Source organism: Oratosquilla oratoria, chromosome 6, assembly GCF_046742065.1.
Source record: "Oratosquilla oratoria isolate Oo_2021 chromosome 6, ASM4674206v1, whole genome shotgun sequence".
Lineage (NCBI taxonomy): Eukaryota > Metazoa > Arthropoda > Malacostraca > Stomatopoda > Squillidae > Oratosquilla > Oratosquilla oratoria.
In genome coordinates this window covers 33,633,652-33,661,222 of record NC_134782.1, presented here as the reverse complement: position 1 = coordinate 33,661,222, position 27,571 = coordinate 33,633,652, and the positions used below count along the sequence as shown (strand labels likewise).

General features: G+C 42.5%; 2 protein-coding genes across 2 annotated transcripts in view; one reads left to right on the top strand and one right to left on the bottom strand.

The window, feature by feature from the left end:
* Positions 1–460: 460 nt before the first annotated feature.
* LOC143026372 (dynactin subunit 4-like) lies at positions 461–20,839 on the top strand. Its single transcript, XM_076186640.1, has 9 exons — positions 461–619; positions 1,760–1,830; positions 2,187–2,365; positions 2,658–2,872; positions 4,982–5,084; positions 9,937–10,120; positions 13,748–13,905; positions 14,685–14,865; positions 19,653–20,839. The coding sequence occupies exons 1-9, from the start codon at positions 491–493 to the stop codon at positions 19,873–19,875; spliced, it is 1,443 nt and encodes a 480-aa protein (XP_076042755.1). The 5' UTR covers positions 461–490; the 3' UTR covers positions 19,876–20,839.
* LOC143026373 (uncharacterized) overlaps positions 20,374–27,571 on the bottom strand; it is a 202,633-nt gene continuing 195,435 nt past the window's right edge. Inside the window, exon 2 of the mRNA XM_076186641.1 lies at positions 20,374–25,758. Coding sequence (XP_076042756.1) covers positions 23,208–23,831 — 624 coding nt within the window. The 5' untranslated portion in view covers positions 23,832–25,758 and the 3' untranslated portion in view covers positions 20,374–23,207. The remainder of the gene's footprint in view (positions 25,759–27,571) is intronic.

The following is a 27,571-nucleotide window of genomic DNA, read 5'->3' as shown; positions in this document are numbered from 1 at the left end:
CGTGTAAGCGAAACGACGCGTTCCTTGAGATATAAAGATAATCTCCTAACCATCAATACATATTTTTAAAGTTTACCCTCATAATTTTACATTTTCTTTGGCGTAGAGGTATATGAAAACGCTCAGATATTTATGTCTGAACAAAGTACGAATTTAATGGTAACAAGTGAAAACAATCTTATAAAACATGCATTTCAGTAAGATTAGATAGAAATACGATCATTATATGTTCTCGGCTAAAATCAAGTAGGTATATACTCCGGAAAACATGCTATCTGTTTTGGCCTAGTATTGTTACTTGATATTTGTAATATTTGCACATAATACACATTATGTAGTATCCCATTGTATATATCATCTTAATAAATAATCTTTACTATGTACAATTCTATTTATACATGTCCACATTATGATGTATCAAATACATACAATCATATATTGTAAATATACGATAGTTTATGCAATGTGAAGTAATTCTTCTGTCACAAACATGGCGCATGTATTCCAGGTGGATCGTGTAAAATTGCTGTGTTCCTGTGGCATTTTGAAGCCAATTACTGCTATATACTTTTGCAGGCATTGCCTAAAGCTACGATGCGGCAATTGTGTATCTCACGAGGTTAGTATCTATATATATGATTTTAAAATATTGGAGATCAAGTGTTCATCTTCATGACTCATTGGTGAAAATTTACTCCACCCACAGAGTTGTCTAGAGGCTTAATAAGTAAATTGTTATGTATGTTCACTTTAGAACCCCATACAGTATTACCTATTGTAATTAGACATGATGCAAATTTATACTAACTGGGAATATGTCTATAGCAAAAGTTGTAGCAGCTGACTTTGGCATAGATAGGGTTGCAAGTCATTAATGATTATATCATTATTTCTAATTGTAAAGCTTTAAGACGTAACCAGTAATTACTCATTCACTCCATTTCATATTCAGCCCCCACATGATTCCAGTCCATCAACAGCAAGCTTCTCTTTAGTTATGTCCATAAAGAAAGTGTTGCATTCAATATTCATCCATGATGTTATCATGTTTTATGTATTCCTCTTCTCATTTCTGTAGTATGTACATCTTGTAATTATTCTTGCCATTTATCAATATCATTTCAGGATTATCTGTGTTTTTTTCCTGTATTCCACTCATCATAGCACTTGCTTTCGAATTTTCCCCACAAGTGTCCTTGTATATTCATCTTGCAATTAGGTACTTACATAACTTGATGCATCGATTGATTGGGCAAGTGATGTTTATCATGTTATGAGTCGAGCCACGAGTGTTACTTAATTGTTTTGATTGAGTGGCAGTTCAAGTGGGACCAGTTCTATTGGGCATCAGTTACCATTTCCCAATGTACTGTCCTAGTTGTACTGTTTTTGTGTTGTGGAGTTGGCATAGCTGTGCTCACAACTATGATGATAGGGATGATAACTGAATATTATATATGGAATTAGGTTGTCATTTGGTGTGTTGAATAACTTAGACTAACCTAATAGTTTGCTTGAACCAACACCCTCTTGAACTGGTGCTTGCTCAAATTGACCAACTCCCTAATGAGTCTTTTCTCTTGATTTTGAGAACTGACCCAAATGGCTGAGCCAGGTTATAGAAGAATTATAATTTTTACTTTCATATTAACTTTGTTTCATTTATTATTTAATGAGACTATTGCTGGATACCTGAAGGCTGTGGATTTTCTGCAAGAGAGACCAGGGACAATAGATTGATTGATTGGTTTTTCCACAGGTGGACACCATGTTCTGCCCAAACTGCTTGGAAAACATGCCTTCAACAGAAGCAAGACTAAAGAAAAATAGGTACAAATGTTTGTGTTATGTATGCTTATGAAACTTTTTTTTTTCTTCTACATTTAATGAAGTTATATTGACCAGACAGTACAACTTTAACTTTTTTTTCAAGTATTGGAATGTATTTTTATGTATTGTAAGGACATGCATGTTGATGCACAGAAATTATAATAATTCTGAGGGAATATGCATACCATTTTTTTATTAGCCCAGTTATAGATCATATTAGTACCACAAATTAGTGTATGCACACTGATGTATATTGGTCTTTCAGAATGTACTGAACTGTGCATTTAAATGTTCATATTTTTTGTGTATGTGTGAGGCATTTATACCTTGTTTACTGATTAATGACTGATTTACAGGTGTGCTAATTGCTTTGACTGTCCAAGTTGTGGTCACAGTCTGTCAACACGAGCTACCAGTGTCCAAGCTCCAGCTTCTGATGATTCGGCAAAGACAGTGGCAAGGAAGTTGTACTACCTTTCATGCACAGGTTGTAGGTGGACTTCCCGTGATGTAGGACTGAAGGACCAGACTGTAGGTGAGTGATTGTGTAAAATTAACTATGCATACTCTTCAGAGATACATAACTGATAACAAAAAAAGAAGAAGAAAATGAAGATGGTGTGAATTTTCTTTTTCTAGGAAATTTAAGATTGATAACCCTTGATATGGGCTCACTCATAATTATTTTGTAAAAAAAATATAAGTGAAATATATCTCTCCTGCTCTCTCTCTCTCTTTCAGTTTCTCTCTTTTTCTCTTTTTTCTCTCTCTTTTTCATATTTCAAGTATATAGATTGAAACCTGGGCCCAAATGTTTTGATTGACAGCCAGTGGAGCCTGGGGTGAGCTAGATAGTCCGCACTACAAGCAGCTGCAGTCGCTCCTGGAGCATTTTCGAGGTGTTGCTCAGAGGGAGAAGCTGGAGAGAGAGAGGAAGAGGTTCTCCAAGAGGAAGACTTCTTATCTCAGTTTAACGGACAAGTACAATCTTTCTTCCGTCATGGGGAGGAAGTCTCTCTCACTGACGGCTTTCTCAGCTAAGGTGAGAATGTATTTTGTATTGTCTTATTTGAGGAACTAAGATCAAAAGGAAACAAATGGGAGTGGGTGCCTTGACTTGCTACCACCCTTATAAGGTGGAAGAATCATTTGGCACGTAGATTGATAGATATATTTTATTTTAGCATATACATGCACCCAATTACTAGGGTTCTTGTTGGAGTCTCAAGGCAGACTTGAGTGTTTGTAGGAGAAAAATATAAAGTAGGGGATCCCTTCTCTCTTCATCTTGTCCAATTTTGCCATCTGTGAAGTGTCAGCAATCATACATACATACATATACCAAGGCTTTTTCCCCCTTCCAAGGGAGGTAGCCAAAAAGGGAAAGGCATAAAAACACTCCCACCCATTTCATCCCTAAATACACTCCACACCCCTCCCACCCTCCCTCTCATCTGAGCACCTCCTGGATGACGGGTCATCCCTGCACCCTGCCCACCGCCCTGGGTCAGAAGCAGTGTCGCAAGACACAGCACATCCACAGCAAGGCCGCTTCATTTAATCGGCGACCCCCCCTCTCCGTCCCCCCTTGCATATAAGGAGAGGACGGGGAGAAATCCCTTCGGGCTGCGTCAAAATTTACTCACACATACTACCCCACCCCCCTGCCCATTCCTCCTCATGCAATCACAACATCATCCATATACAACCATTCTCCACTCACCTCTGTCTTCCGTCCTCTCCCTTCCTTCCTCAACAGACATTCCCCTCTTCCCCAAAGCCCCCTTCACCCCATCCATCCACCTCATCCTAGGACGTCCCCTCATGTTCACTCCCTCCACATCTGCCTTCCATACCTCTTTTACTAGTCTTTCTTCACTCATTCTTTCCATGTGTCCAAACCATCCTAATATTCTTTCATCAACCCTATCTCCCAAATCCTTTTTCTCCCCTGTTCTCCTCCTCACCTCCTCATTTCTCACTCTATCCAGACTAGTAACCCCCACCATACTTCTCAGACACCTCATCTCAAACACATTCAAACTCCTTCTCCTTCTCTCTTCTTCTCTTATGTCAGCAATCATGATAGCAGCATTCTTTTCACCCCCTCACAGGAGGATCAGGAAGAAGTAAGGGTCATAGAAGTGGTAAAGGGTAAGTTTAAGGGTCAGCATAAAGGAGGGAGAGCAGTAGTACAAAAATATCATCATTTCATTTTGAGTTGAGATTTTAATCTCTTAACATAAATGAATGATCTATGGGTGAGGTCTGTAGGGGTGCCTGAAAACAGTCCATATTTCAATTCAGGGTGTTGGGTGGATTAGATTTTATTTAGATGGGTATGGGATGGTGGAAGGGTGAATATATTCTTTTAACTTATACATCTCTGATAAAAGGGAAAGAGCCTTTTGGTATATATGTATGTATGTGTGTGTGATAGGGTTGATGAAAGAGTATTAGGATGGTTTGGACACATGGAAAGAATGAGTGAAGTAAGACTAGTAAAAGAGGTATGGAAGGCAGATGTGGAGGGAGTGAACATGAGGGGACGTCCTAGGATGAGATGGATGGATAGGGTGAAGGGGGCTTTGGGGAAGAGGGGAATGTCTGTTGAGGAAGGACGGGAGAGGACAGAAGACAGGGGTGAATGGAGACTGCTTGTGTATGGATGATGCTGTGATGCATGAGGTGGAATGGGCAGGGGCATGGGGGGGTGAGGTAGTATGTGTGAGCAAAATTTGACGCAGCCCGAAGGGATTTCTCCCCGTCTTCTCATTTTATGCATGGGGGGACGGAGAGAGGGGGGTCGTCGATTTAATGAAGTGGCCTTGCTGTGGATGTGCTGTGTCTTGCGACACTGCTTCTGACCCAGGGCAGTGGACAGGGTGCAGGGATGACCCGTCATCCAGGAGGTGCTAAGATGAGAGAGAGGGTGGAGGGGTGTGGAGTGTATTCAGGGATGGAATGGGTGGGTATGATTTTATGCCTTTTCCTTTGTGGCTACCTCCCTTGTAAGGGGGAAAAAGCCTAGGTATATGTATGTATGTATGTATGTTTGTGTGTGTGTTTACATATATATATATATATATACACCTGTGTACTAGAATTGACATAATGAGACTGTGTAATCGTTAAAACTTTTGTTTCACAGGGTGATTCTAGTCAGCTTTCAGAAATCACACCATCAGTACCTTCAGAAGATGTGGAAGGACTTCCTGAGGACATTTTTACTGCTCCAGTTGATCTCTCCAAAAGTAGGTATATGTTTTGTTTTGCATTTTTATTTTTACAACTAAGAGAATTAGACCCTTTCAAGTTGGGTATCCATCCCCTAGTTCACCTGGCCCACTGCTGCACTGTACATACATACATACATATACCAAGGCTTTTTCCCCCTTACCAGGGAGGTAGCCAAAAAGGAAAAGGCATAAAATCATTCCCACCCATTCCATCCCTGAAAACACTCCACACCCCTCCACCCTCCCTCCCATCTTAGCACCTCCTAGATGACGGGTCTTCCATGCACCTTGTCCACAGTGACTGCCCTGGGTCAGAAGCAGTGTCGCAAGACACAGCACATCCACAGCAAGGCCGCTTCATTAAATCGGTAACCCCCCCTCTCCATCCCCCCCACAAAAAGGAGAGGACGGGGAGAAATCCCTTCGGGCTGCGTCAAAATTTTGCTCACACACATTACCTAACCCCCCCATCCCCCCGTTCATTCCATCTCATGCATCACAACATCTTCCATATACAACCATTCTCCATTCACCCCTGTCTTCTGTCCTCTCCCGTCCTTCCTCAACAGACATTCCCCTCTTCCCCAAAGCCCCCTTCACCCCATCCATCCATCTCATCCTAGGACATCCCCTCATGTTCACTCCCTCCACATCTGCCTTCCATACCTCCTTTACTAGTCTTTCTTCACTCATTCTTTCCATGTGTCCAAACCATCCCAATACTCTTTCATCAACCCTATCTCCCAACTCCCTTTCCACCCCTGTTCTCCTCCTCACCTCCTCATTTCTCACTGTATCCAACCTAGTAACCCCCATCATACTTTTCAGACACTTCATCTCAAACACATTCAAGCTCCTTCTCTCTTCCTCTCTTATGTTCCATGTTTCTGCTCCATACAGTGCTGTTGGCACAATCACTCCTTCATACAGTCTCCTCTTAGCATCCATTCCCAAATTTCTATTCCTCATTACACTTTTTAATCCACCAAGGCATTTACTCACTTCTCTCAATCTACATTCTACCTCCACCTTTACTCCACCTTTTCCTGCCACATTTGCACCCAAGTATCTAAAACTATCCACTTCCTCCAGTTGCTCTCCCTTAATGCTCACTTCCAGATTACTGCCACTTTCACCCCTTGTACATCTCATCACCTTACTTTTACCCGCATTTATCTTCAGCTTTCTTCTATCACACACTCTCCCAAACTCTGTCACCAACTTCCTCAATCCCTCCTCCGATCCTGCCACAAGCGCAGTGTCGTCCGCAAACAAAAACTGGCTCACCTCCCACCTCTCTCCATTTTCTTTAACCATCTCCAATCCCTGACCCACTACCCTTGCATTTACCTCTCGCACTACCCCATCCATGTATAAGTTGAACAGCCAGGGTGACATAACGCATCCTTGACGAAGTCCCACCTTTACCTCAAACCACTCACTCTCTCCATTTCTAATCCTGACACAAGCTCTACTACTCTCATAAAAACTCTTGACAGCTCCCAAAAGCTTTCCTCCTATCCCGTATATCTGCATAACCTCCCACAGTGCCTTTCTGTCTACCCTGTCGTAAGCCTTTTCCATATCCATAAAGGCCCAAAAACCATCCTTCCCCTTTCCTATAGCTTTCTCACATATCTGTCTTACCACAAAAATCTGATCTACACAACCTCTACCTGTCCTAAATCCACACTGTTCCTCACCAATTACTCCCTCTGTTCCTCTCCTAATCCTCCCAATCAAGATCCTCCCATAAGCCTTCCCAACTACACTTAACAAGCTAATCCCTCTGAAACTACTACATTCACGCTTGTCCCCCTTTCCCATGTAAAGTGGAACTATACACGCACTCCTCCAGTCCTCCGGCACTCTACCTTCTCTCCAGCAAACATTAAATAACCTCACCAACCAGTCCACCATCACTGTACCTCCTTTTTTAAGACATTCTGCTGCACTGTACACGTAGAAAACAAATAAATAAATCATTTATTATTTTTCCGGGATGAGGAAATGAAGAAGGTTGTAGAAGAGAAGAAGCGAGCTTTCACAGATTGGTTACAAAGTAGGACGAGGGAGTCATATGAGACGTACAGGGAAAAGAAAAGAGAAGTAAAGAAAAAGGTAAAGGAGGCAAAGAGGTGAGCAGATGTAAAATGGGGTAAGAGTATGACAGAAAATTTTGAAAGTAATAAAAAGATGTTTTGGAAAGAAATTAAGAGAGGAAGAGGAGGCGAATCAAGTAGAGAAGAAAAGGTAAAAGGTGCAGATGGAGAGATGATAATGGAGGAGAAGGCAGTAAGGGAAAGATGGGCAGAATATTTTAGGGAGTTGCTAAATGTGAAGGAGGATAGGGAGGGAAAGATAGCTGCAGTGGGAAATGCTAAGAAAATGAGAGTGATGAGTGAGGAAAATGGAGGAGAAATAAGGAAGGATGAGGTGAAGGCAGCAGTTAAGATGATGAAAGCAGGTAAGGCACCTGGTCTGGATGGATGCCATGCAGAATGTCTTAAAAAAGGAGGTACAGTGATGGTGGACTGGTTGGTGAGGTTATTTAATGTTTGCTGGAGAGAAGGTAGAGTGCCGGAGGACTGGAGGAGTGCTTGTATAGTTCCAATATATAAGGGAAAGGGGGACAAGTGTGAATGTAGTAGTTTCAGAGGGATTAGCTTGTTAAGTGTAGTTGGGAAGGCTTATGGGAGGATCTTGATTGAGAGGATTAGGAGAGGAACAGAGGGAGTAATTGGTGAGGAACAGTGGATTTAGGACAGGTAGAGGTTGTGTAGATCAGATTTTTGTGGTAAGACAGATATGTGAGAAAGCTATAGGTAAGGGGAAGGATGTTTTCTGGGCCTTTATGGATCTGGAAAAGGCTTACGACAGGGTAGATAGAAAGGCACTGTGGGAGGTTATGTGGATATACGGGATAGGAGGAAAGCTTTTGGGAGCTGTCAAAAGTTTTTATGAGAGTAGTAGAGCTTGTGTCAGGATTAGAAATGGAGAGAGTGAGTGGTTTGAGGTAAAGGTGGGACTTCGTCAAGGATGCGTTATGTCACCCTGGCTGTTCAACTTATACATGGATGGGGTAGTGCGAGAGGTAAATGCAAGGGTAGTGGGTCAGGGATTGGAGATGGTTAAAGAAGATGGAGAAAAGTGGGAGGTGAGCCAGCTGTTGTTTGCCGACGACACTGCGCTTGTGGCAGGATCGGAGGAGGTATTGAGGAAGCTGGTGACAGAGTTTGGGAGAGTGTGTGATAGAAGAAAGCTGAAGATAAATGTGGGTAAAAGTAAGGTGATGAGATGTACAAGGGGTGAAAGTGGCAGTAATCTGGAAGTGAGCATTAAGGGAGAGCAACTGGAGGAAGTGGATAGTTTTAGATATTTGGGTGCAAATGTGGCAGGAAAGGGTGGAGTGAAGGTGGAGGTAGAATGTAGATTGAGAGAAGCGAGTAAATGCCTTGGTGGTTTAAAAAGTGTAATGAGGAATAGGAATCTGGTAATGGATGCTAAGAGGAGACTGTATGAAGGAGTGATTGTGCCAACAGCACTGTATGGAGCAGAAACATGGAACATGAGAGAGGAAGAGAGAAGGAACTTGAATGTGTTTGAGATGAAGTGTCTGAAAAGTATGATGGGGGTTACTAGGCTAGATAGAGTGAGAAATGAGGAAGTGAGGAGGAGAACAGGGGTGGAAAGGGAGCTGGGAGATAGGGTGGATGAAAGAGTATTAGGATGGTTTGGACACATGGAAAGAATGAGTGAAGAAAGACTAGTAAAGGAGGTATGGAAGGCAGATGTGGAGGGAGTGAACATGAGGGGACGTCCTAGGATGAGATGGATGGATGGGGTGAAGGGGGCTTTGGGAAAGAGGGGAATGTCTGTTGAGGAAGGACGGGAGAGGACAGAAGACAGGGGTGAATGGAGAATGGTTGTATATGGAAGATGTTGTGATGCATGAGGTGGATTGGACGGGGGAATGGGGGTGAGGTAGTGTGTGTGAGCAAAAATTTTTGACGCAGCCCGAAGGGATTTCTCCCCGTCCTCTCCTTTATATGGGGGGTCGCCGATTTAATGAAGCGGCCTTGCTGTGGATGTGCTGTGTCTTGCGACACTGCTTCTGACCCAGGGCAGTGGACAGGGTGCAGGGATGACCCGTCATCTAGGAGGTGCTAAGATGGGAGGGAGGGTGGAGGGGTGTGAAGTGTTTTCAGCGATGAAATGGGTGGGAATGTTTTTGTGCCTTGTCCTTTCTGGCTACCCCCCTGGTAAGGGGGAAAAAAAGCTTTGGTATATGTATGTATGTATGTATTTTTCTGAGTTTTTGGTTAATGAAAATGTTTGTCGTTTCTTTTTCTTGTGTATTGGTAAATAAATGTGTTGGTTGTCTTTATTTTTTGTGTATTCACTACACTGTATTGAAGAAAATGGTTGTGTAAACTGGGCTTGTCATTCTATCAGTTATTTGGCCTGTTATGAAAAAAGTTTGGTGACATTTCCCCTAGTTGAATAGAATCATATATCCAGAATGATGCCATTAAGTGGCAGGGGTTGAATGGGTTAAGTACAATAGAAGGTTAAATATCCAAATCAACAGATCCAGAAGTTTATGCATTGGGATGAGGCTTGTTGGACTTCACTTTTCCTGTACACCATAGCTGTATGATCATTCTCCTCATTTCAAGTGAATCCTGGAGCCAAGATAAGAGTGAGGGAGTGGGGTGAATGGGAGTGGAGTATGTAGGGATGGAATGGGTAGGAGTGGATTTTATGCCTTTGTTTTTTGACTACCTCCCTTGTAAGGGGGAAAAAACCCTTTGGTATATGTATGTATGTACAAGGTTATAATGATCATGCTCGTCTTGATCCACAGTAGCCACAATGGAACAGCGCTTGGCCTCACCCGAGTGGCAGCCCACCAAAACAGCTGACTTGTACCCGCTGCATAAACACATTCTTGTCAAGCGGTCCCTGCGATGTCGGTATTGTGAGCACAACCTCTCCAAGCCAGAGTACAATCCATCCTCTATCAAATTCAAGATTCAGCTTGGAGCTTTGTAAGTTGAATTTAAAGAAGATGCACACTTCCTAATGTTTATAATATGATGGGTAAGGAGATCTAGAAGGCTCTAATCAGAGAAAGTACTAGTAACTTTGAAAAAAAAAATGAAAGTTGGAAAGGCACCTAAAGCAATGGATGTAGAGAGTCTGATAAAAGCTGGAGTAGTGATGATAGAATTGCTTATGAGATTGTTCAGGGTGTGTTCATAGGATGGTGCACGTGCACCGAGGACAGAATGGATACATGTATAGGCTGGTATACAAGGGAAAGAGACAAATATGAAGTAATTCTAGAGAGATCAGTCTTTAAGTGTGGTCAGTAAGGTTTATGGGTGTTTATTGATTGAGAGGATTAGGAAAATGTAAAGTGATCAAGGAAGAGCAGTGTGGGTTTGATAGAAGAGGAGGGTGCATAAACTAGTTTTTTTGGTAAGGCAGTCAGTCTATTGCCTTGGGTCTCTCTGAAGGATAGAGACACAGAATACATAGAATAAGATATCTTCATTGTCCTGCACTCACTGTAGACAGCTCAAATTCTCCTCTTATAGAGACTTTTGAGCTGAACTAGTACTTATAGGAACTGTGGGTATCTTACAAAAGAGAATGATCAACTGATTGATTGAGCATTAGTGCCTTTAGGAACAAGGGGATGGGAAGCACACTGGCAGTTGTTGTTGTTGTTGTCGTTCCCTAGACTCTGTCCGAGCAGTCCCGTCTCCCCAAGGAATGCCACAGCTGAAACTGGGTTTTCCCACAAATCCTTTATAGAGTGTATGTTGTGTTGTTTGTGTGCATGATTGTGTATAATGCAGTCTTCCATTATGTGTTGTATGGTATGGGGTGAAGTGTTACATCCTGGGCAGCTGTTCACAATGCGGTCATCAAGCCTCTTCTGGTAGCTTAGAAGTGCTGGGTGGTGGCCGCACCGCAGTCTGGCCAGGTGGACTCTGTCCTTTCATGGGAGAGAGGATTCAGAAGGGTGGATATCAGGGGGTCTGGCATGCAGCAATGTGTTGTCTTTCAGTGTGTTATTGGACTGGTGAGTGATATGATTATGAATATGTTTCCGGAGGCTGGTATTTGGTGGTTGTGGAGGAAGAGAAGAGAGTATCTGTGTGTAATACAGGTCTTTGGGTGTTGTTTTAATGTTTCTTGGTGTGTGTGGGTGTTCTGCTATGTAGTGTAGCGGGTGTGATGTGTTTGTGATGGCTGCGGCAAGTGTTTGTGTGCCTCTCATGTCGAGGTGGTCCTTGACTTTGAGAACTTTTGTTTCATGGTGTAAATGGTCTGTAGGTGTTGTATTTGTGCAGCCTGTAATTGTTTTTAGGGCTTTGTTTTGTATGATATGAAGGGTGTTGTGGTGTGTCTCACTGAGATTAGGAGCCCATGCAGGACTCGCATAATTCATCACTGAGCGTATGCATTGTTTGTATATTGTTGTATTAGTTTCTTTTTTTTTGTCCAAATGTTGTTCCAATGATTGACTTAAGTGTATTAAGTCTAGGTGTGCATTTGTTTTTTATGTTTGTGATGTGTTGTTTGAAAGACATGGATGTATCGTATGTTACACCAAGAATTTTTGGCGTGTTTGTGTGTGGTATTAGAGTGTTGTTGATGTAGAGATGAGGTATGTATTTGTGTTCTTTTGTCCAGTTGGTGAGAAGTGTTGCTGTAGATTTTGTTGGATCTATTTTGAGTCTGTTTGTGATGAACCATGTGTTGAGTGTATCAAGGTATGGCTGGATTATTTCTGCAGCTTTGTCTGTGTTACGATGTGTGCATGTGATTGTTATGTCGTCTGCGTAGGAAGAGATTTGTATTTCTGAGGTGTCTGGTGTGGGTATGTCATGCATGTATAGATTAAAGAGCGTGGGGGATAGAACAGAGCCCTGTGGTACTCCATTCTTAATGTTTCTGATGTGCGATGATTGGCCATTATATGACACATAAGCATTCCTACCTGCCAGATAATTGGCCAGCCATCTTTTGGTGTTATTGTGCATGTCTGTGTTATATATTTTATTTGTTAGATTGTGGCGGGGGATAGCATCAAAAGCTTTACTAATGTCTAATGTTATAAGAAGTGTTCTGTGGTGGGGCCTATCTGAATTGATGCCATCTAAAATTCTTTGTGTGAGGTTTATCAGAAGAGTGTTTGTGGAGTGTAGTGGCCTAAAACCGTGTTGTGAGTCAGCAAGGGGAATATGTGGTGTGACAAGTTGAAGTATTAGGCATTCAATGACTTTAGAGGGGGTGCAGAGAAGTGTGATTGGGCGGTGCAATGTTGGGATTGTTGGGTCTTTGTTTGGTCTTTGTTTGGTTTTGGAATGGTAATTATTTTACCATGCTTCCAGATGTCGGGTATAGTGTTGTGTGAATAGCTGTAGTTTGCAATGTTTGTGAGTGCGTGTATACCTTGTGGTCCAATGTGTTTTAGGTGGATGTTACTTATGTTATCAGGGCCACAGGCAGATGAGTGCTTGAGATTATGTATTATGTGTTTTGTCTGACTGTCTATGAAGGATGTATAGTCTGAGTCTATGGGAAAGTCTTTCTTACTTCGAATAGTGCGTCAGTCGTCAGGGTGAGAAGTGAGATGGCTTGTCTGTACAAAATGATTTATGAGTGTGTATGCTTGTTGTTTGTTTGAGGGTAGATTGTCTATTGTTGTGATTATTGCTGCGTGAGAGCGTGGTGTGTTACTGTTGGATAGTGTAATGCTGTTGATTGTTTTGTACAATTTGTTGGTGTTTGTTTTGTGACCAAGTGTATTGATAAAATTTTGCCAATTTTGTGTTTTTTGTTCGTGTATTTTATTGGCAATCACAGTGTTTAGTGTTTGTATTTGGTCTGTTATGTTTTGAGGGATAGGTGTGGGGGTATTGTGTTTAAGTGCGTCTCGTCTGATGAGGCCTTGGATTTCTGGTGTGAAGTTGGGGTTGTGTGATTTTCCTGTTGCCTCTAGGGATGTGTCTCTTGTCTACATTTTGTATGATTATATTAAAAGTGTGCACAGCATTGTTTATGTTTGTGATTGGTGTACTGTTAAGTGTTTCAAAATGTTGTTCTGTCTCTTCAGTAAAAGCTTACCAGTTAGCTCTCTTGTAATTGGTGTATGTGTGTCTGTGGCCAACTGGGGTGCATCTTGTTTTGGTGATGATGATGATTGGAAGGTGGTCAGAACCAAGGGTTCCGACTACTCTCCATGACGTTGTTGGGGTTAGGCAGAGGGAGCAAAAGGTGATATCAGGAGAGGAGGGAGTGTAGAGGGCTTGGTGTGGGATATGTGTATGATTATGTGTGTTGTTCATGATAGTCAATGAGTCAAGCTGAGTCTGTATATCAAGCCCTCTGTATGTGTCAGGGTTGTCGAAATACCAGGCCAACGACTTGGTGTTGAAGTCACCACCCATGATGGCTGTTGTTACTTGTGGCGAAGGTCAAGGGGATGGTGGCTCGAATCCTGCCACCAGTGAAGTTGAACCAAAGGGCATGGTTCATTAAATTCCACACTACAAAGTCGTCTGTAACGGGCACCATCCTAGCCTTCCGATGGGAGGAGTTTGTGATGTTAAACCATATCAAGAAGCAAGGGTTATCAGAATAATGGTAATTTTTTGCAGTTACCATGTTCCGGAGGTGCGCATAGTGAAACAGGTGCAGCTATTTTCTGGGGAGGAGGCGACAGTGCAGATCTCGATGTGCAACCCAACACCCCATGACATGACGGTGGCTCTTCTTCCATTCGTTCCTGAGGCTTATCAAGAGCCCCCTAAGAAATGTAAGTCATGTATCTGTGTATATATTTGAGGCACCATAAGCTGTTAGGATATGTAATTAGGAATTAAGATCTTGGTGTTATGGTTGTGTTATGAGAATGAATGGAAGTAGATATCTTCAGAAGATGCATGAATATGTTGTACCAGGAGTGAGAGGAAGGTATAGACCAAGGAAAAGATGGGTGGATGGGATGAAGGAAGACAAAGAACTTGTGGTCAGGATGTTAAACAAGCAAAAATGTGTGTGACAGAAAGAGGTGGAGAACAATGTAATATACCTAAAGTCTTGTTGTGATCAGCAGAGAATGGTATGTAGCTGACAGACAGAACCTAGAAGGAAGAGATCTCAACAGTCTTGAGGAGTCCCTTTCAGTCCTGTGACATAGTAGTACATTGTGTTCAGACATGCACTATATTTTTGTACAATTTATGGGTATGCTTGTGTTAATTTCTTTAACCTCTTCCATATGATGATGCCAATGTTGGCATCATGAGGCACGAGTGGCTATACAAGAATGGCATTGATGTCTTGATTACATTTATTTTATAGTTGTAGCTGAGTTACCCTGAATTCTGTGAACTAATGTGATCATGTTTTGTGAGTTTATTATTACTCAGAGTGTAAGAGAACAAGTAATACAGTAGTGACTCTATTATATAATGTGAGTATTATGATGCATCATTGAATTATCATACATTAGGCATCTGATGCTGCTCACAAGAATTTGACTTGTATTCAAGAGGTTAATGAAGTGAATTGATTTCAAATGTTTCCCCTTAGGTGAGGAAAGTACTGACAGCAGCTGCTTAGTGAGAGTGGTGGAAATTCCATACGAGAACAGTAATTTGAGCCCAACAGGTGATGTTGCCCTTCCACAAGGACAGTTAACTCTAGCAGCTAGGGATGACACTGCAGAGTATGATGATCAGGACTCTAACTCAAACTATAAGGATGACCCCCAGTAAGAGTTCTTTGCTTTAAGGTTTATCAGTTGAATATTTATAATGTGGTTATAGTTATAAGAAGTGTTTGTCAAATGAAGATATAAGCAGTGGCTACTGGATTGGCCCACAAGTCATTCAAGGGAGAAATATTGTGTAGTTGACTGTGTGGGGAAAGAATGGGACAATGTAGGATGAGGTGTTCCATTTCCTCTATGTTGGTACTCTTTCTAAAGTAGGTGATGGCTTGAATGCAGTCATGCTAAAGTGGTTTTTGTCTGTCTTCGGAGGGATTTCTCAATGGTTGTATAAGGGTCAGTCTTCAGATGGATTTGTGATCAGAGCAATTATGTATTTTTATAAGGACATGTGAGGTACAGTTGGTAAATAAGTTATTGAAATTGTTTAAGTAGTATGATACATACATATACCAAGGCTTTTTCCCCCCTTACTAGGGAGGTAGCCAAAAAGGAAAAGGCATAAAATCATTCCCACCCATTCCATCCCTGAAAACACTCCACACCCCTCCACCCTCCCTCCCATCTTAGCACCTCCTAGATGACGGGTCATCCCTGCACCCTGTCCACTGCCCTGGGTCAGAAGCAGTGTCGCAAGACACAGCACATCCACAGCAAGGCCGCTTCATTAAATCGGCGACCCCCCTCTCCGTCCCCCCATATAAAGGAGAGGATGGGGAGAAATCCCTTCGGGCTGTGTCAAAATTTTGCTCACACACACTACCTCACCCCCCATCCCCCCATCCATTCCACCTCATGCATCACAACATCTTCCATATACAACCATTCTCCATTCACCCCTGTCTTCTGTCCTCTCCCATCCTTCCTCAACAGACATTCCCCTCTTCCCCAAAGCCCCCTTCACCCCATCCATCCACCTCATCCTAGGACGTCCCCTCATGTTCACTCCCTCCACATCTGCCTTCCATACCTCTTTTACTAGTCTTTCGTCACTCATTCTTTCCATGTGTCCAAACCATCCTAATACTCTTTCATCAACCCTATCTCCCAACTCCCTTTCCACCCCTGTTCTCCTCCTCACCTCCTCATTTCTCACTCTATCTAGCCTAGTAACCCCCATCATACTTCTCAGACACTTCATCTCAAACACATTCAAGCTCCTTCTCTCTTCCTCTCTTATGTTCCATGTTTCTGCTCCATACAGTGCTATTGGCACAATCACTCCTTTATACAGTCTCCTCTTAGCATCCATTCCCAAATTTCTATTCCTCATTACACTTTTTAATCCACCAAGGCATTTACTCACTTCTCTCAATCTACATTCTACCTCCACCTTTACTCCACCTTTTCCTGCCACATTCGCACCCAAGTATCTAAAACTATCCACTTCCTCCAGTTGCTCTCCCTTAATGTTCACTTCCAGATTACTGCCACTTTCACCCCTTGTACATCTCATCACCTTACTTTTACCCACATTTATCTTCAGCTTTCTTCTATCACACACTCTCCCAAACTCTGTCACCAACTTCCTCAATCCCTCCTCCGATCCTGCCACAAGCGCAGTGTCATCCGCAAACAACAGCTGGCTCACCTCCCACTTTTCTCCATCTTCTTTAACCATCTCCAATCCCTGACCCACTACCCTTGCATTTACCTCTCGCACTACCCCATCCATGTATAAGTTGAACAGCCAGGGTGACATAACACATCCTTGACGAAGTCCCACCTTTACCTCAAACCACTCACTCTCTCCATTTCTAATCCTGACACAACCTCTACTACTCTCATAAAAACTCTTGACAGCTCCGAGAAGCTTTCCTTCTATCCCGTATATCCGCATAACCTCCCACAGTGCCTTTCTGTCTACCCTGTCGTAAGCCTTTTCCAGATCCATAAAGGCCCAAAAAACATCCTTCCCCTTTCCTATAGCTTTCTCACATATCTGTCTTACCACAAAAATCTGATCTACACAACCTCTACCTGTCCTAAATCTGCACTGTTCCTCACCAATTACTCCCTCTGTTCCTCTCCTAATCCTCTCAATCAAGATCCTCCCATAAGCCTTCCCAACTACACTTAACAAGCTAATCCCTCTGAAACTACTACATTCACACTTGTCCCCCTTTCCCTTATATATTGGAACTATACAAGCACTTCTCCAGTCCTCTGGCACTCTACCTTCTCTCCAGCAAACATTAAATAACCTCACCAACCAGTCCACCATCACTGTACCTCCTTTTTTAAGACATTCTGCATGGCATCCATCCAGACCAGGTGCCTTACCTGCTTTCATCATCTTAACTGCTGCCTTCACCTCATCCTTCCTTATTTCTCCTCCATTTTCCTCACTCATCACTCTCATTTTCTTAGCATTTCCCACTGCAGCTATCTTTCCCTCCCTATCCTCCTTCACATTTAGCAACTCCCTAAAATATTCTGCCCATCTTTCCCTTACTGCCTTCTCCTCCATTATCATCTCTCCATCTGCACCTTTTACCTTTTCTTCTCTACTTGATTCGCCTCCTCTTCCTCTCTTAATTTCTTTCCAAAACATCTTTTTATTACTTTCAAAATTTTCTGTCATACTCTTACCCCATTTTACATCTGCTCTCCTCTTTGCCTCCTTTACCTTTTTCTTTACTTCTCTTTTCTTTTCTTTGTACGTCTCATATGACTCCCTCGTCCTATTTTTAACCAATTTGTGTAAGCTTGCTTCTTCTCTTCTACAACCTTCTTCATTTCCTCATCCCATCCTTCTATTTCCTCCTGTCCTTCTTGTTCCACACACCATCTTTAAATAAAAAAATTCTGTAATACTCTTATCTCATTTCACATCTCCTCTCCTCTTTGCCTTCTTTATCTTATGCTTTACTTTTCTTCTCTTGTCTCTGTACCTCTCATATGATTCTCTCGTCCTATTTTGTAACCAACCTGTGAATGCTTGTATCTTTTCTTCTCCAGCCTTCTTTGCTTCATTATCCCTTTGCCTTCTTTGCTTCATTACCCTTCCTTCTATTTCCTCCCGTCCTCCTTGTTGCACACACCATCTTTGCACATCTTGTCATTCCCTCCTTGAAACATCCCCATTCCTCCTCCACACCTACCTCTACTCTATCCTTCACTCCCTCCCACTCCTCCTTCAGCTTCTTCTTGTACTCCTTCTCCTTTTCCTCTTCATTTAAAGCGTTCACTCTAAGCACCTCCCTACCTTTTGTCCCTTTCCTCTTTCTCCATCTGTCCTCCACTCTCAACTTACCTTCCACCAGAAAATGATCTGATGTTCCCCCACCCTCTCCCCTTAGCACATGTACATCCTTAACTCTTCCTATCATAATCCTATTTACCACTACATAGTCAATTAAAGCTCTATCTACCACCCTTCCCTCCACCACCCTCTCCCATGATACTTTTAAGAATATTAACAAACTATTCTGAAGCCACCCCAGTAGGATATGTACACACACAAACCAAAATCTCCCCTTAGAGTAGGACATGAAATTGGTGGGCATAAAATTTATACCTGAGCCCTCAAAATTACCCATCTATCCCATTACATAACACAAGCTCAACCAACTGAAAAATGGCTATGTACTACTCAAACATTAGCAATAACTTATATTCATGAATACAGAAATATGTATTTTATGCTGTGCTGTAAAATACATATTTTTGTATTCATGAGGGGTGTGGAATGTATTCAGGGATGGAATGGGGAGTGGGAATGATTTTATGCCTTTTCCTTTTTGGCTACCTCCCTTGTAAGGGGGAAAAAGCCTTGGTATATGTATGTATGTATGTATAAAAATATGTCCATTCAGATCACAAAACAAGCACTCCAAGACTGACCACCAAACTTCAGACATCAACCCTACAGAGAAATCCTCTGCATGGCAAACAAGAACCACACTGGCATGACTGCATTCAGGTTGCCAGCCAGCTTTGAAAAAATACTAATACAAAATAGATCTGGACACAGTTGCAAATTGCTCCAGAATGGACTACACAAAAGACACAGAACACCTTGTACTACATTGCCTTTTCTAGCCTTACCCAGACCACAACACAATATTTCTTCCTTGAGTGACTTGTAATATACATACATGCATATACCAAGGGCTTTTTCCTCCTTATAAGGAAGGTAGCTAAAGTCAAAAGGGATAATTTCACTCCCATCCATTTCATCCCTACCCATTCCACTCCCATTCACCACCCCTCCATCCCTCCCTCTCTTCTTGGCTCCTCCTGAATGATGGGTAATCCCTACATCTTCCCCATTGCCCTGGGTCAGAAACAATGCACCAAGACACAACACATCTACAGCAAGGGTGCTTCATTTAATTGGCGACCCCCTCTGTCCCCTCCTGCAGAAAAAAAGAAGACAGAGAGAAATCCCTTCAGGCTGCATCAAAATATCATTCACATACTCCCTAACCCCCTCTCCTGTCCCCGATCCACTCTCTTCCATGCATCACTGCATCATCCATACACAACTGTTCTCCATTCACCCATATCTTCTGTCTTCTCCCTTCCTCAATAGACATCCCCCTCTTTCTCAATGCCCCTTTACCCCATCCATCCATCACATCCTTGGTTGCCCCCTCCTTACGTACTTCATACATATACCAGTGGCCACTTCCCCCTTACAAGGGAGGTAGCCAAAAACAAAGGCATAAAATCCACTCCCACCCTTTCCATCCCCACATACTCCTCTCCCTCTTATCTTGGCTCCTCCTGGATGATGGGTCATCCCTGCATCTTGCCCATTGCCCTAGGTCAGAAGCAATGTACTTACTATATTCATAAAATTGTATGAACCCTCAATTTTTCAGAGTGGTAGCCTGGCGCCGAGCCAACAAGGTTGGGGTCAATCTGCAGGTGACGCCACACCCTGATGCATCAGAGGTGCGAATTGGATTTGTCCTGCGCTACGACTACACCAACACTGTGGCCACAGCATCGGAGTCACGTACAATTACTCTTAATATCCCAATGGTTATTTCAGCGGGAACAGTTACCTCTAAAGCAGAGGTATCCAAGTCAGAAGAAAAATGAACAATTTAGAAAACTTTACCATTATTTTATTTTTTGGTGCATCTTTATCTTGTGTGTTTGTGTGACCTGTGCCTGCATGTCTGTGTGTGTGTTCGTGTGTGTGTCCATACTGGTATATATGTAGGTATGCATGTATTTATACATACACTGACTAGAAACCCACAGCCCCAGTGTCTGGCAGCAGTCCTTAGGTCTCTTTGGAAAAAGACTGTGTTGTTTTAGTATGGGACAGTTTCTATGTCACAGACTTACAGTAGGAGGAGGGAAGCAGGCACCAGTTGTCAGCTCACTTTATGATAAAAAAAGAAGGGAAATGCAGTTGAAGTTGATTGAGAGGAACCTTTATCATGATTTAGAGACAGTGGTATCAACTCCTTGAGGTTGCACCTTGCATTGAAGCTGGACAACAGGGAGATTATTATCTGATGCCCATTTTGCAGGACCGCCAAGCAGGTACCGATCATTGGTCCTGTATATATATAAATGTATGTGTGTGTGTGTTTTTGTTTGTTTTATAGCACCATATGTTTGGGAATCGCTAACCTGTCCTACTTTAGGCTCGTGTTAATGAACCTCTAGGAGAAAGGATCATTTTACTCACCTTCCAAAGAAAAAAATTATTGTTCATATCCTATTCATGCACATTTTTTTTTCACCCACAGCATCTCTCCTGTATCTATAGTAGATATTTATGTATTAATATCATTGCTCTATGCACTTAGAATTATGAAAGTAGAAATATCTGGTAATGTTTGCTTTTAATCAATACTGTATTGTATATCATTGATTTGGAAAGATTGCTTTAAGTATATTGTAAACATGGAATGTAATCATACTGCACAGGGAAGGAACTTATATATATTATTCAGCTATAAAAGCAGTCATATTGTGATGTGATGTTAGCTAAGAAAAATCTACAATATAAATGAAATCAGGCTGCAATAAAAGAAGTAACAAAGTATTATACAGGCTTTTATTTAAAGGGGCTTTGGGAAAGAGGTGGATGTCTGTTGAGGAAGGAAGGGAGAAGACAGAAGATAGGGGTGAGTGGAGAATGGTTGTGTACAGATGATACTGTGATGTATGGAAGTTGGGTGTGAGGAAGTATGGGTGAATGATATTTTGACGCAGCCTGAAGGGATTTCCCTCTGTCTTCTCTTTTTCTGCCTGAAGGGATGGAGAGGGGTGGTTGCTGATTAAATGAAGCAGCCTTGCTGCATTGTTTCTGACCCAGGACAGTGGGCAAAATGCAGGGATGACCCATCATCCAGGAGCCAAGAAAAGAATGAGGGAGGGGTGGTGAATAGGAGTGGAGTACCTGGGGATGAAATGGGAGGGAGCAGATTTATGCCTTTGAGTTTGGCTTCCTCCCTTGTAGAAAAAAAAAAAAAAAAATTAGTATATTTATACCTTAGCTACTGATGAAACTTTGTGGTGGATGGGGGTGGCATCGGTACATGACTTTTGACTTGGCTACCTCCCTGGTGATTTGGTTTAACATCACAGACTCCTCCCATCAGAAGGCTAGGATGGTGCCCCTTACAGAGGACATTGTAGCATGGAATTTAATGAGCCATGCCCTTGGTTCAACTTCGCCAGTGGCAGGATTCAAACCACCATCCCCTCAACTTTCACTGCAAATAATGACGCCCTAACCCACTCAGCCAGTGAGCTTCCTTGGTAAAGGAGAAAAAGCCTTTGTATTGTATGGTCAATAATTAATGTGGAGTAAAACACGGCAGGTAATCTTCTATTGTAATTGTACGTAGAATATACAATCTACGTCTTCACTCACTATCACAAACTTTGTTGATCTCAACACACTCGCAGCTCACTCACAACTACTGCGTGTGTGACTAGGCTTGGGTAGTGTGCTCCAAAACAGTTGTTAATGATTTATTTTCTACAATTATTTCGATTATTCACTCGTGCACAGAAATTTACATTCATACACCTTTCAGTTACACAATAACTTAATTTGATAGTAATAATGATCTATATCACATTCATTCAACTTTCACATTACAAATAAATTGATAATTACTTAATAGGTACCAATGGCAATTAGTAAGTTCTCGAACATTCACGCTGACACGTATGTACATACACACATACAGAAATTCTAACTATGCATTTCTGAATCTACGCATTTATCTAAATCTACAAGGAGCATAATGCTAACAAGCTTAGAATACAATAATTGATATATAGATACTGAGGTTATGGAATACAAGTTATACTAGTATCCAGGTTCCTCACCGTACCCTGTGCACAACTCTCTCCCTCTGGGGCAAATTTGGACCAAATCTGCCAACCGGATGATTGTTTTTTGTAATTTTGGCCAGTTACTCCAATTTGGCCACCATCTCACCCACAGGTCTAAGCCCATAAGGCCTCCTATGAATTTCAGTACTCCTTGGGCCTTTGGGTCTAGGTTTTTAACACAAACCTCACATTGCCCTGTGCAGAACTCTCTCCCTCTGGGGCAAGTTTGGTCCAAATAAGACGACCTGATTTTGGTCAAAATTCTTTTTGTGTGTGATTTTGGCTACTTCCTCCAATTTGACAATTTGACCACCATCTCAACCACAGGTCTAGGACCATAAGTTCTCCTGCAGATTTCACTTAGCCACCCCTCAGGCCAAAGATGTGGGTGCCATAAGTGGAAAGGCAAAAATCCACCCACAGCCTCAATTTGGTTGGGCTCCACGCATGTCTTTGAGTCCAGTTTATGCATAACTGGCCAACCTGACAATTTTGGTCAAAATCTATAGGTCCTTTAGGTTTTTTTTAAGGTGTTATTTTGGGCACCTGCTCTGATTTGGCCACCATTTCAATCACAGGTGTTGAGCCATAAGGCCTCCTGCAGATTTCACTTGGACACCCCTCAGATCAAAGGTGTGGGCATCGGATGCAGAAAAGCAAAAATCCACCCACAGCTTCAAATTTCGCCTTAGTGTCCAGCTTCCTCACATGTATCTCACAGTGCCCTGTGCAAGACTCTCTCTAGAGCAAGTTTGGACCAAATTGGCTGAACTTACTATTTTGGCAACTTGTTCCGATTTGGCCAAAACTTTGCCTACAGGTTGAGGGTCACAAGGCTTCTTATGGTAAATATATGAAATGCGAAGTGCCCAGGCCAAAGGACCACCCTCCACAGGTACAAGTCCGAAAATCTGATATGAGGCTCAAGTTTGGCTGGGCCCCAAGTACACAGCCTTTGGTCAAGCAACCTGGCAGTGCTTTGGAGAGAACTCTTTCTCCCTGGAACAAGATTGAGACAAATCGGGTGACCTCATCATTTGGGGAAAATCCTTTGGATTTTTTGCCAATTATGCGACTTGGTCCGATTTGGCCAAAACTTTGCCTACAAGTTGAGGGACACAAGGCCTCTTACATATATGGAATGCGAAGCTCCCAGACCAAAGGACCAGCTTCCACAGGTACAAGTCCAAAAGTCTGATAGGAGTGTGGTGTACACATAGTCCCGTCTCCCCAAGGAAGGCCACAGCCGAAACTGGGTTTTCCCACAAATCCTTTATAGAGTGTATGTTGTGTTGTTTGCGTGCATGATTGTGTATGATGCAGTCTTCCATTATGTGTTGTATGGTATGGGGTGAAGCGTTACATCCTGGGCAGCTGTTCACAGCACGGTCGTCCAGCCTCTTCTGGTAGCTTAGAAGTGCTGGGTGGTGACCGCATCGCAGTCTGGCCAAGTGGACTCTGTCCTTTCGTGGGAGAGAGGATTCAGAAGGGTGGATATCAGGGGGTCTGGCATGCAGCAGTGTGTTGTCTTTCAGTGTGTTAATGGAGCGGTGAGTGATATGATTATGAATATGTTTCCGGAGGCTGGTATTTGGTGGTTGTGGAGGAAGAGAAGAGAGTATCTGTGCGTAATAAAGGTCTTTGGGAGCTACGCCTACCTGGGGGAGTACCACAATCCTTTTTTCCAACATTGATACATGTAGAGTTGTATGGTAGTCTGACCTGACTCGATGCTTGAAGGCTAGGATGGGTCACCCCAATTAGGTCGCATCTGGTCAAGGCATCAGATCAGGCCTGGGTATATATACCGCCTGCCCCAAGCAGGCAGGCCACTCAGTCAGTCAGTCTTAGTAGATATTCCTTTCAGTCTGTACTCTGTTCTGTAGCTCTTTGCTAGGCCTTCACGTGGTCCCCCACATGGGGACCATACCATGTCAGTCCTTAGGCTGACGCACAAGTATCCACCTGAATAAAGCACATGAGCCACACTGAGTGTCAATCTCTCCCTGCGTCACCTAGTCCAATAACATATGCCCGTATGTCACAGGAGGCTCAAGTTTTGCTAGGCCCCAAGAACACAGTCTCTAGTCAAGCAACCTGGCAACTACCTGACAGTGCTTTGGAAATGACTCTCCCTGGGGCAAATCGGGTGACCTCATTATTTGGGCAAAATCCTCTGGATCTTTTTTGGCCAATTTGGCAACTTGGTCCAATTTGGCCAAAACATTGCCTAGAGGTTGAGGGCCATGAGACCTCTTATGTACAGGTAGTCGTCGACTTACGACCTATACGACTTACGACTGATCGACTTTACGACCACGAGATAGTGCAATAATATTTAACATTTAATAGAGTAACAGAATTGTGATGTTATGCCTGGCAGTGCAGTACAATTACTTTGCACGCCGCGAGACGCAAGTACGATAGTATTGGCAGGCTGCCGGCAGAATCAGCATCTCAGCCAGCTAAATATTCTTTCATTTTGTTTGTTTGAAGTAAAAGGTTTCCTAATTTTGCGTTGCATTTTGTATTTTCATATATTTTGCAATTAATAAAATGTAACAGCAAAATTTTTTTTTATGTCTAGGCTAGTTTGTTCCCGATAAAATATGTTCGGTACAGTACGTAAACGAAAAGAATTTGTTTTTGAATAAAATTTTACCTTACATTTTGTATTTTTTATGTTTTGCAATTAATAAAATGTAACAGTAAATTTTTTTATGCTTAGTCTGTTGTCGATAATAATATGTTTGGTACAGCATTTTGTATTTTTATGTGTTGCGATTATAAAATGTAACAGTAAACTTTGTTTATGCCTAGTCTATTGTCGATAACGATATTTTCGGTATACTACGTAAACGAAAAGAATGTGTTTTGAAATAGAAATTTTCCTTATTGTGCCTTGCAGTGATTTTAATTTAACAAACAAAAAAGTATTTGTAGGTCAAAGATGACAGGACTTTATTCAGTATGCGTTGGCCTAGGCTACGTTTCCGAACGAAAATTATAAAAAAGTTAAGGAATATTAAAGAACGCAGCTCAAAGATAATACGATTTTATTCAGTATGCATACGTTTCCTAAAGAAAGTCTGGTGGTAATATAATAAAAAAAAATAAAAATACAGTATCTAGTATCATAGGTCAGAGATGATAGGATTTTATTCAGTATGCTTAGGCCTAAGCTACGTTTCCCAAAGAAAATCAGATAAAATTATGAAAAGGTTATAAATACTATACAACATAGTTCAAAGATGCTAAGATTATTTCAGTATGCAAAATATGCAATATATATACAGTAACAAAAGTAATATATAAAAGGTAATATATATTGTGTATATATATAAAGTCCGACTTGCGTCCAGATCGACTTACGACCTGTCTCTCGGAACCGAACTCGGTCGTAAGTCGACGACAACCTGTATATGAAATGCGAAGCTCCCAGGCCAAAGGACCAGCCTCCACAGGTACATACATATACCAAGGCTTTTCCTTCTTACAAGGGAGGTAGCCAAAAAGGAAAAGGCATAAAATCATTCCCACCCATTCCATCCCTGAATACACTCCACACCCCTCCACCCTCCCTCTTAGCACCTCCTGGATGACGGGTCATCCCTGCACCTTGTCCACTGCCCTGGGTCAGAAGTAGTGTCACAAGACACAGCACATCCACAGCAAGGCCACTTCATTAAATCGGCAATCCCCCTCTCCGTCCCCCCATGCATAAAAGGAGAAGACGGGGAGAAATCCCTTCGGGCTGCATCAAATTTTGCCCACACTTACTACCTCACCCCCCCATTCCACCTCATGCATATACAGCCATTCTCCATTCACCCGTCTTCTGTCCTCTCCCGTCCTTCTTCAACAGACATTCCCCTCTTCCCCAAAGCCCCCTTCACCTCATCCTAAGATGTTCCCTTATGTTCACTCACTCCACATCTGCCTTCCATACCTCTTTTACTAGTCTTTCTTCACTCATTCTTTCCATGTGTCCAAACCATCCTAATACTCTTTCATCAACCCTATCTCCCAACTCTCTTTCCACCCCTGTTCTCCTCCTCACCTCCTCATTTCTCACTCTATCTAGCCTAGTAACACCCATCAGACTTCTCAGACACCTCATCTCAAACACATTCAAACTCCTTCTCTCCTCCTCTCTTATGTTCCATGTTTCTGCCCCATACAGTGCTGTTGGCACAATCACTCCTTCATACAGTCTCCTCTTAGCATCCATTCCCAAATGTCTATTCCTCATTACACTTTTTAATCCACCAAGGCATTTACTCGTTTCTCTCAATCTACATTCTACCTCCACCACCACTCCACCTTTTCCTGCTACATTTGCACACAAGTATCTAAAACTATCCACTTCCTCCAGTCGCTCTCCCTTAATGCAGGTACAAGTCCAAAAATGTGGTAGGAGGCTGAAGTTTGGCTAGGCCCCAAGTACACAGCTTTTGGTCAAGCTACCTGGCAGTGCTTTGGAGAGGACTCTTTCTCCCTGGGTCAAGATTGGGACAAATTGGCCAACCTCATCATTTTGGCCACTTCCTCTGATTTGACCACCATCTCACCCACAAGTCTAGGACCATGAGGATTCCTGCAGATTTCACTTGGACACTCCTCAGGCCAAAGGTATAGGCACCAGAAGCAAAAAGGCAAAAAATCTATCCAGTCTCAAATTTAGTTGGGCTCCACGCACATGCCTTTGTGTCCAGGTTCTTCACATGTACCTTATAGTACTATGTGAATGGCTGTGGGACAAGTTTGGTCATGATTGTCTGACCTGACAATTTTTGAGGAAATCTGTAGGTTAACCCTTTAGGGTTTTACTTAAGGTGTCATTTTGGCCACTTGGTCTAATTTAGACACCATCTCACCCACAGGTCTAGAGCCATAAGGCCTGCAGGTTTCACTTGGACACCTCTCAGACCAAAGGTGTGGGCATCAGATGCAGAAAAGCAAAACTCCTCTCTGTTAGGCTTGTAGTCTTACCCCACATTGGACAATCAATATAATGCTGGTTGAGGCAAACTGATAGAGAGAATTTGTTTATTTAGAAATTAATGTTGGGCACCAATTAATGACAGCTCATTTCTAAGGGCAAGAAAATGGGGGAGGGGATGGTGAGGGAGGTGACGACTGAGTCTCAAGTAGTATCCCAAATTGGTTTGCTTGCAGGGTAGGGGGAAGTGAGAAAGCAAGGAGCAACGAGCCAGGATCACATATGATGCTCTGAGGCAATCTGAATCTTCAGCATCCGTTCAGCCTTTATATACATAGGAAGGTCATGATCCATGCTCTTAATTGGCATGAGGTCAAGTGTGATGCATGGGAAGTCGGAGGCAAAACGTTCTGAAGCTGAAGCTGGTGCATTCCTCAATGAATCCAGTGTTCATATCATGTGGCTGGCAGAGGTGCAGGTTAGTCATCG

Excerpts from the sequence above, each read along its gene's own strand:
- LOC143026372 (XM_076186640.1), top strand. The coding sequence starts at position 491 with ATGGCGCATGTATTCCAGGTGGATCGTGTAAAATTGCTGTGTTCCTGT. Across the intron at positions 13,906-14,684 it reads TCAAGAGCCCCCTAAGAAAT|GTGAGGAAAGTACTGACAGC; the intron begins GTAAGTCATGTA and ends GTTTCCCCTTAG. Across the intron at positions 14,866-19,652 it reads AACTATAAGGATGACCCCCA|AGTGGTAGCCTGGCGCCGAG; the intron begins GTAAGAGTTCTT and ends TCAATTTTTCAG.